This window comes from Drosophila takahashii, chromosome 2L (assembly GCF_030179915.1).
Source record: "Drosophila takahashii strain IR98-3 E-12201 chromosome 2L, DtakHiC1v2, whole genome shotgun sequence".
In the NCBI taxonomy this organism is placed as follows: domain Eukaryota; kingdom Metazoa; phylum Arthropoda; class Insecta; order Diptera; family Drosophilidae; genus Drosophila; species Drosophila takahashii.
Genome location: NC_091678.1, coordinates 34,424,357 through 34,435,725, shown reverse-complemented (window position 1 = coordinate 34,435,725; position 11,369 = coordinate 34,424,357). Strand labels below are relative to the sequence as shown.

The 11,369-nt window shown below is 36.8% G+C and overlaps 2 protein-coding genes across 4 annotated transcripts; one reads left to right on the top strand and one right to left on the bottom strand.

Moving 5' to 3' along the window:
* Positions 1–327: 327 nt before the first annotated feature.
* Positions 328–10,807, bottom strand: lt (vacuolar protein sorting-associated protein light). Of its 3 annotated transcripts, none has more exons than XM_070215060.1 (12): positions 10,698–10,807; positions 10,517–10,642; positions 10,279–10,449; positions 10,113–10,230; positions 9,705–10,058; positions 9,315–9,642; positions 2,106–2,174; positions 1,645–2,046; positions 1,410–1,596; positions 1,105–1,344; positions 920–1,046; positions 328–859 (listed from the first exon to the last, which is right to left on the bottom strand). In XM_070215060.1, the coding sequence occupies exons 1-12, from the start codon at positions 10,722–10,724 to the stop codon at positions 480–482; spliced, it is 2,529 nt and encodes an 842-aa protein (XP_070071161.1). In that variant the 5' UTR covers positions 10,725–10,807; the 3' UTR covers positions 328–479. The 3 variants fall into 3 exon arrangements, with proteins under 3 accessions (XP_070071161.1, XP_070071163.1, XP_070071168.1); XM_070215062.1 differs by having other exon boundaries at positions 717–859; positions 924–1,046; XM_070215067.1 differs by lacking the exons at positions 328–859; positions 920–1,046; positions 1,105–1,344 and having other exon boundaries at positions 1,421–1,596; positions 1,658–2,046.
* Positions 8,088–9,316, top strand: beta3GalTII (beta-1,3-galactosyltransferase 6). The gene has a single exon (XM_070215075.1). The coding sequence runs from the start codon at positions 8,122–8,124 to the stop codon at positions 9,268–9,270; it is 1,149 nt and encodes a 382-aa protein (XP_070071176.1). The 5' UTR covers positions 8,088–8,121; the 3' UTR covers positions 9,271–9,316.
* Positions 10,808–11,369: the final 562 nt, after the last annotated feature.

Sequence of the window (11,369 nt, the reverse complement as noted above, 5' to 3'; positions counted from 1 at the left end):
GACCTCTTTTATATATGGCGGAAAAATTTAAACTTCGCCTCCAAATTATTCCCAACCAGATAAAACCCAAGCCGATATTGAGCGCTAGAGCGAGCTCTAAGTCCGCTAACGTAAACTCCAGAATTTAAAGGTCAAAGAGCAGTAAATTGAAATAAATGTTGACCTATAACAACATTATAGTGAATAAGTGAAGGAAAACATAAAATGATTTTATTTTAACAAATTCACTAAGAAGCAAGTTAATTTGCACATATTATTCTTTGCATGAGGTAGTAAGACTCTATTTATTAAATTTTGTATACCTTCAATTTAAGTTAAAAAGCATAATTTATAAATGAAAAGGGATACATTTATTTTTTGAATGGTATCTAATGACGTGGGATCCCATTAGATATTTATACAAAATCAAACACAATACAGAGCAATATTAAAGATAAATGTGTCATAACCAGAAAAGGAGCAAGGATATCACTATAAACCTATTCTTCCACAACTGGATCTCCGGGCCTCAGTTTACACTCACTGCAGTGTTTGTTGGAAGGGACACCTACGCACGGCTCATGATAGAGGTGGCCACATTTAAATCCGATTATATAATTATAAACAGTATTTTTCACTATTACTGGGCGTTGGCACAATAAGCATAGTTGTTCGCAGGATACTTGCTGACCACGTCTTTGCAGTGTCACTACCTCCGAATGTGTATCAAAATAGTCATCATGTTGAATCTTTTGGGTGGTGGATAATATTTCCTCTTGGATATTGTAATGCCACAGTATTTTAATAAGAGATTCCCGCAGGTTCGGAATAGTCTGGCCCATTTTAATCTTACTAACGACTACCGCAGGGTTTACATAGTCTAGAGCAGTAAAGTGGTTAATATTACTCAGGACGCATATCAAGTTTCCGCGCTATTTACCCACAATGCCGTCCAAGACTTTAGACACAATCTCGGGTTGCTTGGTAGATTCATTGATAAGCAGGTTCCATAGATCGTTGTCATCGTGTTCTTTGCAAAACTCGATAGCCATTTCTATGTCTTTGATCTAAAAAATGTAAATGTTATTTTACAGTTATTTTTTCTTTTACTTTAATTGGTCTCACTCTATGAATAATGATATTTAGGGCTTCGGCTGCTTCCACTCCGCCCATGCAACCCAGTAAGAAGACCATTTCCGGATAAAAACCTTCCTGTTTGCACAATATCAACGCCTCCTGAATGTCATATTCCTTTGAACGCATAAGAAAGGGTAATAGTTTACTTCGATCATATTTTGCATACAAGGAAACCAGTTTATTTTGAAACACATTACTGGTATCCACTTTTAGCAAGGAGTCCAAATACTGAAAAGAATTAATAAAAACTTAATGCATTTTTGACATGTTACATGTTAATGCGCCACATTTACCCAGTATAGGTACTCTTGATTGTGTTCCAGCTGATGGACAACTACCTCTGTCTTTATCTTTTTCTTATCTAATAGTATTTTTAAAGCACGTTCACGATCCAATTGAACGAGGGGAATAATGAGTTTTGCAATGACATCGTAAAGCTCATAGCGACGTATTAATTGAAAGACATCCTTGTTCTGTAATCTGTGGACTTTTTGTGAGTTAGTTCTTATTAACGATTTATATACTTACTTTAAATACATACGGAGAGCGCTTTCGTAATCACCCTGATACGAGTATAAAAGTGCCAAAGATTCGAGCAACTGATTAGCATATTGCTTACGAAAATTATCGTGAATGGCGTTAATAACAGCTAGGCCATCGTACAGATGAGATGGCCACTCCTTGATGAGATTTAGGAAACTATTTACATCGAATTTCAAAGACTCGTATAAAACCATCTCATATACATGGGGATCAAGTTTGCCTTCGACGGATGTCGGCAGGTAGGGGCTAACGGAACGTAGCTGCTGACACTTCACAAACTTAAAAACTTCTTCTTCCCAAAGGACTTTGTTATTACCAAGCATGCGCAGGCAAAGCTTTGCAGCATCATCATATTGCTTTATCGCCAGTAAATGGTTAATATAAAGTCTAGCAAGTAATTATATATACATACAAAACGATTAAAGTACTTATTATTTTTTACTCACCTGGCAACGGAGAGAATAGGGACACTGCCGCCATGCGTGGCTATCAGTTCCATTGCCTCCTCGAATTTACTGTAACATTAAAAAAAAAAAAAACAAATATGAAGGCTATAGTCATTTACTTTGTAACCCCATTTCAGATAATAGGTTAAGAAACATCGATCAAACTTTGCAACATCTAAAATTTACCTCGATGGATGCTATATTTTTGAATTCGTTACGAATTCCCAAGTTAAACTGCGTTTTCCGAAAAGTTCCCCGACGCAAGGATTTTTAGCACAAGGACCTCAAAGTTCGAAAAATGCTGAAATTGGCCAACTTTCTGGAGGTCTCAGAGGCAAACGAGTTCATGGTTTGTTTTGATATTAAAGTTTCATATCCGTCACTCAGCTAAAGGGAGTGCGAGGGAGATAGATACATACAATTTTTTTATTGCGAATAATTTTTTAATGAATGGTCCGATTTAAAAATGTCTTCTACATTTCGATAGGTAAATATACACAACAAAATGACATTTATACTTCTCGGAAATCTTTAAAGGTGTGGGAGCCAGACACATTTTAAAATCGTAAGAAAGCGATTGTGGGCATTAGAGCTGCGCTGCTGTAGTGGCCAGTTTAAATAGAAAGTACAAATACCTATGCTCTTAATGTTCTCTTTATAATTTGCATTGAGTGAAATTTCTGGTTCACATGCAGAAAGCTTTGACTTGCAAGAGTGCATCTGAAAAAACGCTCATATATGATAGATAAGCAATATTCGAGTTCTAATCACCTCACTAGTTAAAATTGATTAAAACCCAAAGGTAAAGATAAATAAATTCTTCGTGAGTGGAAATTAAGATCAAAACCGTTCGCAGATCTTTTCTACTCGGGAGATGCCGGCTAAGGCCGTGTTCTCGCCTGGCCCCTTTTGGGGCCTGCTACCTTTCGACGAGGGACTTTTAATTGGAAATAACTAAGCCAGGTTTTATTGGCTAGTGAAACCGCATAGCCCAAGCTTTCAATGCCTAGATCAAAGGTCGCAAGCTGCACGTGGTCAGGATTGCATAAACCGACAGAGCAACTCCACCAATAGTGGAAATAGTGCTCCAATGACCCCATCATTGTGACCTGCACCACTACTGATCATCTTCAGGGAACTCGGATGACAATCACTGTTCAGTTTTGGCCAACACGTCGCCGCCTCTCAAACTGTGGCATAAAATCAACTTAATTTACAAATTATTTTTAAAAATAAAATTAATTTTTTGTGGACCACACTTTTAGTTTTCACTAAATTTCAAAAAAATTAATCTCGAATTTTTTAAAATTTTTTTGGTGGACAGATATGTTTTCGATGTGTCCACTCATGTCTAAGCAAAAAAAATTGTTTCTTTCACGAATAATTTACGGATAAATAGCGGCAAATTGACGATAGAAAAAAAATTTGCATTTTCAAAAGTTGCATTGCTAACTTTATGCACATGAATCACTGCCACATCATTTTTTTATGCGGCGTGGGCAGAGGATGAAGGCAATGGTCCCATTAAAAAAAAAAACAAAAACCGAAATTACACCTTATTCTTAATAGTATATATACAAAATTTCAAATTTGTATCTTTAAAACAAGAGTTTATGCCAAAAAAATCAACTTTTTTCCCATAGTGCAATGTGGCTACTGGAGTGGCTTTAAAACAGAAGCTGTATGCGCAAGGCAGTTGCTCCAAAACTGTTGCTGCTAGAGATGTACTGCTGTTCGAGATCTTCTTCTTTTATAAATAATATATACTGGGGTGTCACAGAAACCGTCGACGGTTTTGGGGACGGTTGGTTTAGAAAACAACCGACCAAAACCGTTGGTGTCACAGAAATTCGAGAGATTTCCTTTTTTGGGAAAATTTACCTAAAAACGACCAGGGCTGGACGCATACACTAAATATCGAATATTCAATTATTTATGTTTTTCTTGCAAAATTACAAAAAGAATATATGTTTAAAGCGCATATTGTACATAATAAAAGAAAAAAATTAAAAATTTGAATTACCCGCCAGGCTACATATTGCAGCCCTGAACAACGGTTTGCCGCGGCTGCGTTGGTTTATTTTAATTTCTAAGTTGGCAAGATTTTTAAAAGCGAACTAAAATGCCGTCTGCTCTAGAGTACTTGCGAAGGCATAAACTGCGAGAGGCTAGGACGCAGAGGAGATCCTTACAAACGGTTTTACATGGACTACCACGGAGATTTAACTCATTGGCCAGGTCCTTTCACAAGAATGCGGCCGCCCTAAGTAAATCCTTTGGCAATGTCGATATTATCGCGAATGAATCGGAAGAATATGGTGTCTTGCGCTGGGAACCTATGTTTACCCCTGAAAATTAGCAAAGCTTATTAGTTTAAATTAATAATAAACAAAAATGTTGTACTTTTTTACATGTATGTCTTCTTCTTCTTCACGGCCAGCGTCTTACCTGGCAAAAATAGGACATTTTTTCACGACAGTGATGCCAACTTTTTGCAACAGGCGGCCTGTTTTTATTAATTTCTCAATAACTACAACTTCTTTTACCATAAAATTTTTACCAGAAATAAGTTTCATTTTTAACTACAATACTAAGTACATTTGAATAAATAATTCGTTAACAAAACATTTCGATAACTAGCTCCGAAATTTGGACAAATTTGGTATTTTAAAGTGCTAGCTAATTGGTAGCACTGCCAGGTAGACGGTTTGCCGACGGATTTTTTTTAGCTAATTTTTTGGAGAGGTTTTATTAAAGCATATTTTTAAATATAACCCGAAGTAGGTATAAAAATCGTAGTATGCAGGTAGTTCATAAAATTCATTAGAGTTGTCTTAAATAAAGTAATATTTTTGGGAAACATTTGTAAGTTGGGTAATTTTATCAAAACGTCCGTCAAAATACGGGGGATTTAGAAACCGTCAAAAATGACGTCTGTGACACCGAGAGAAATTCGGTTGGAATGGTTTTCTGTGACACCCCCGATAGATTTTTAGCCTTTACGTTAATTTTGAACTTAAAATATAGTGTCGAGAATGAATAAGGATGAATAAGGGTATGAAAACAAATAATGAAGTATATTTCTATTCAATATTAGGCCTTGTTTACTTATAAATCGTTTCGATTCCCTAATTTAGCACTCATCAACCACCGTCATCCTTGAGCTCAACGATCGCGCTTGGAAAATTATATAAAAAGTAAAGAGTGAGTTTTCAGTAAGAATAATTAAATGAATTGAAACCCCAAATTATATATATACTTGCGCCCTATTCTTAACTAAAGATACAAAAATTGAAATCCCAATATCCTAAATACATACTATTGTACGACTTTTTTGTTCATCTAAATTTTGATAATTTAGGTTATAACTATTTTCTTTTCTTTATAAATATAAAATTATATACTATAAAAACAATATTAGGAAACTAGGAGAATTACTATGAATTATTTTGACGCTTATTTGAATTATTAAAGTGTACACTTAATATTAAAATGATCGCCTGCCTAATCTCTTTATTTACTCGTCCCGAGTAGAGCATGTGCAGGGGAGTGTTAATATGAATTAAAACTAGAACTTTTATAAGGGTCATATTAATGTACAATATGATAAAGGAAGGGAGTGTAAAGAAATGGGATAACTGACATCTAATTCCCAGCCTAAAGAACGAAACACTACTTGGCTATAGTCGGTAGCCTATTACATTTATTTTAATTGACATCCTCACAACTTTTAATAGCCATAAACTCGCAGTAATACGTGTACCTAAAATATTATGCTAATGGGGTCGGTTGACATATAGGAGAGTAGAAAGACCCCACGACAATCCGGCGAGCTAGTTTGAGCACAGCATGAGGTATACTGCTCGAAATCCTGTCAATCGTCTGTGTCGTCCGAAATCAATAGCTTTCAGCTATTTCCCCAACACATCTTCTTCCTTTCTTTTGACACAGAAACACCACCCACATTACACTACGTAGGAAGCCTAAGAATATGTGTGGGAAATCTCAACCATCTAGCTTTTGTAGTTTCCGAGATCTCAGCGTTCATGCAGACAGACAGACAGACATGCCTAGATCGACTCGGCTAGTGACCCTGATTAAGAATATATATACTTTATGGGGACGGAAACGCTTCCTTGTTCACTTACTCCTTCAACAAAAGAAAGAGTCACTGCTATAATTGCGGATTCAGTGATCAATTACGTAAGGATTGCCAGGCTGTAACTAAATGTTTTCGATGCAACAAAGGGGACATATGTCTACAAATTTTCCGGAAGCAGCTACTGCCGTACAAGTACGACATGAAAATCAAATGAAGACAGTTACACTGAACGGCATAGAGGTGGATTGCTTGGTGGATACCGGGGCTGACGTCTCCATACTGAGCAACTGCGTCTTTGATCAAATTCCAAATGTCAAAGCTGCGCGGATTGGGAAAGAAGGCCACATGCCCAGTCGGTTGCTTTTCGGCTGACGTTGCAGAAGATGAGGAAATAATTGGATATAATTGGAACCTATAAGGCAGTAAACCCCGTAGCAGAGGTTCCAATGAAGCTTAAAATCGTTCCGGATGGTGAGAACATAGCTTAATTACCCCACCGTCATACTATAAACTCGAAATTGTGGAGCGCGCTCTGTGAAAAAAGTTATAGATAAATTAATATTCAAGCACTTTTTTTGTATGGGCGGATTCAGAGGTTGGTCCACTGTTAACAGATTTTCTCAAAAACTGACGATAACACTAGTTTACAAAATAATATTCTTGGAGAGCTCCAAAGCAATTGATGGCACATTCTGTTAGTGCTCGACCCCCAAATCACGAAAATACCACTAATTTTTTTTTCGATGGAACAGTTTTTTTTTTTAGATTTTTTAAAGTTCAAAATGTTAAATATCGGACTTTTTTCGAATTTCTTCCTATATCTCGGCAAATATCCACCCAATTGGGCCAGTTTTGTTTGTTTCATTATAAAGTCATTAGATCAGAGCTTAACTTTGCCATACAGATCAATATGATTGGATAAGTAATGGCAGCGCAGCAGCTCGACAAAGATGAAAAATGTGTTTTTTGGTCCTCTGTAGGTCGGCTGTATGTATCGTAAAAATCCGAAATAAATCCGTTGAAAAATTATAATGGGTACAAACTTAAAGTTTACATCCCACCGGACAAAACAAGCCGAGTATGGCCCAAATTCATAAAAAATTGGATTTATGATGGATTTTTAAAGTTCGGATTTTTCAACTTTTTTCGGTTGACAAAGTTCAAATTTTAGTTTTATTCTAGGCGGCGACATGTAAACAAAAATGAGTGGTGATGGCAGCCGGCTGAAAAAATAGCTAAACCAGATATTTAAAAGCTAGAAAATTGTAAAAATGAATTTAATTTTTAAAAATTCCTTAAAAAATATTAAATTGCAATCACAATATATTTTAAAATTATAAAAATTTAAAAAAAAAAACTGTGCCATCGAAAAAAAAATTAGTGGTATTTTCGTGATTTGGGGGTCGAACACTAACAGAATTTGCCATCAATTGCCTTGGAGCAGTTTGGCTGTAAACTCGTGTAATTCTTTGATGCAATTTTCCTCATATGTCCTTTAAAGGGCGACCTTTAAGCTAAGCTAGCGCGCATTGTGGAGCACGCTCTGTGAGTGGAGATATTCCCCAAAACGTGGGGACCTGATTTTTTGAATGCATTTTTTTTATACTTCCGAACATCGGCCAGAATCGCGAATTACTTAGATCGAAAGAGAATTTCATTTCAAAAAAATTTGCATTTAAAATTCTTCGATTTGGCCGCCAGAAGCCCCAGAAATCAAAAAATAAAAAATTGGTTCCATGCTCCAGATTCCACCGTTCCGCTATCGCCGCTAAAGTCACCGACGCTAACTTGACGCACATTGTGTGCAGAGGGTATAAAAAGGCTTTCAAAATATGTAGTTAGTGTATTTAAGAACAGCGCGGTATATTTTTTAATTTCCACGGTCACATTATTTAAATTCACATTTAGCTTAAGATGAGGCGTTTAAATAATTTAGTTACTGTCTTCACTGCTATAACATCCTTTTTTTTTGGTAGTTTTATAACGAGGATATTCAGCGCGGTAGACAAATGTCCAGCAAACAACATTGGAAGGAGCCATCTCGAGTCAAACTCAAATCTCTTCCTCATGGTGTTGGTGCTGAGCCCACCACACAATGCTGTGCAAAGGAACACCATGCGGGCGACCTGGCTCCGAAACGCAAGGCAACCCCTTCATCAGCCATATTATCCAGAAGAGTTGATTTTTCTTCCGGTCTACAGCTCTAATGGCCACTTGCAGGTAGAGTCAGTTGCACAGCAGGCAAATCGCTTGAAGCAGTACATGGATTGGCAAAAAAGCATGCTGACAAAGGATCCCCCACGGACGGAAAGGAAGATTAGTGTGAAGCACGTATTTGCCATAGGTACATGGAATATAAACAGCACAGTGCATGCAGAGCTGCAAGAGGAGCAGAAGCAACACAACGATCTCCTCTTTCTGCAAAGGCATCACGATTCATACGGCAATCTTACAGAAAAGCTACTGCAGGCATTTAATTCTGTAAAACACCATTATGAATTCTCTTATGTCATCAAAGTGGACGACGACACCTACGTTAAGTTGGACAGTTTACTAAATGAACTTGTTTCTTACGATCGAAAGATACTTCGTAACAAGTCTGAGTATGGCCACGATCCCGTGCCTCAGCTATATTGGGGTTATTTTAATGGCCGAGCAACAATAAAAGGGAAAGGCCATTGGAAAGAATCAAATTATTTTCTTAGCAAAAACTACCTGCCTTACGCCTTAGGCGGTGGTTACGTTTTATCTCGAAAACTCTGTGAATATATTGTCAATAGTTCCCAGCTATTCACGCATTATGTATCAGAGGATGTCTCAGTCGGCACTTGGCTGGCTCCACTGCGTCATGTCTATCGCTGGCACGATCCTAGATTCGACACCGCGTACAAGCCTCGAAAATGTCAGCCCTATCATATGGTTTTGCACAAACGAAATATAGAAATGATGACCGATATATACGATGGAAAACTCTGCAGTGGCACTGGGTCGAGCTCTTTATCAGAATACTATTACGATTGGACAAAATCATCAGAAAAATGTTGCGATAGTTTAGTAGTGTAGGCATGTCAGGGAATCTTTCAAAACAAATTAGTGTATTACATTACCTGTGCTTAATTAACCACTCTAAGCGATCGTCATTTTCAATAAGGCTAGCTACCACAATATCTTTAGGGGCCACAATGTAAAACCGATTCTCTTCGATTATGCTGCCCAGACTATAGTCGTTTACGGTGTACTCCTCGAAGCCGCGTAAGGTTAAACTATCTGTGCAGATCTCTTCGCTACTGTTCACTTTGTATTCAATAACGCACAGCACGGGACGCAGAGCTTTAAAAGAAGAGCTTCTTTCTTTGCGATAGCCAAGCACCACTAATTGTGTGGCGGTTAGTGGGGCTATTCCACAGATATAGAAAGTCGTTTGAAATGTTGAGACTGCAATGATAAAATAAATATTATATTTTAAAAATTCTATAATGAAAAAACACGTTATTCACCTGGATCTACTATGTAACCTGGCAGATTACAAAATGAAGTTTCAACTGAGTTTCTCTTCCGAATTACGCAAATCCGTATAGTGTCTACCCAGCCGATTAACAGAGTATACTGGTTGGACCATCGCAGATGGCATCGAAAGTTTTCTAGACGCTCATGGGGAGAAACCTCCCATTTCATTAATCCAAGCGAGCATCTTTCGCTTAAATCGTAGACACGGACTCCTATGTGACTTGCCCAGGCCACGAAGCTGCCATGCCAGGAGATCGAAAGAACATTGCCTTCGACAGAGGACAACTCAATTGGTTTAAGTTTCTTAAGGAGACTGCGCTCGTACAAGATGAGTTTGTCGTCGCCTACGTAAAACAATTTTTATTTTTGGTATTTAAGGGATTGGTAAACCTACCTACCCACTATGAATCTCCTAATGCGAGACCTTGAATCTGGTTCCAAGGCCACAGCCTTTATAAATTTGCCGAAACTTAGATTCTGATTGTTCTCGCAGCTGAACAAACCCGTTATGTTGACCTGCAAAATAAAAAGTTAAGCTTAATCATCTTAAGCTTAGGAACTTACCTTCCCGTCGTCGGAGCATGTGGCCACATACTCGCCCTTTGAGTCTACATCAATATGGTTAACAGCCAATCGATGAGTGTGGTGCTCGCTATTGCTCAGATTCGAGTCGACAGCGTTTCCTTGATGATCAAATAAATAGACGCGGCCTCGGAAAGTTCCAAGGATAAGAAGCTAAATATGTATAAAAATATGTAAATGATTACGAAAATGTTATTCCAATTATGCAGATTCTGCTCACCTTTAAATGTATAGCGGTGCAAGTAATGACATCAGCGTTGAGTATATTTTTTAAATCATTGGCAAGTCGTTGGTACTTAAATTTTGGCTCCACTTCATCGTCTTCTATGCTATCCGTTCCAGAGACCTAAAACATAAACATTTTTTTTCAACAAAACTTTCTAACGAAAAATGCTCCTTACAGAACAATTTTGCAGAGCTTCGGCCATTTGAAAAACCTCGGTATTATTTCCTGTTTTCGTTAAAAAAAAATAAAATATAATTGGTCATTAGACCAATTCATATACATACATATATGCAATAGGGATGTCAAAAATATATCAAAATATCAATATATCGATATTTTTTGCAAAAAAAAATATATTTATATCGTGATATTTATTTAGCCAAATATCACAATATCGATATTTTATTTTTCGATATTATTTGATATTTATATATCTTTCTCTTATCTGTGCACAAAAAAATGAATGTTTGAAAACTATTAAAATAAGTGGGAATACATCAAAAATGTTATCCCACTTGAAAAACAAAAACTTTTATGTGTGGAACTAATAAAATAAGAAATTTAATAAAACGTATTACTGGGGTGGTCAAAAGTATTTTCACAAATTTAAATGTTGACTGTACTCATATTTTGAACTTATAATATAAACTTTTGGAACCTATAGAAAGAGCACTTCAATTCCGTTAAAATTATACAAAAATGTACTTAACCCATTAAGACCCCTTTGAAAAGTGAGCAGCCCCAGGAACAAAGTTGAATATCTGACTTTCAAAAAAAATTGCCTAATTTGCTCACTTTTCAAAGGTTGCTTAATGGGTTAAGAAAATTTTTGTGTCGTTTGAGGGAG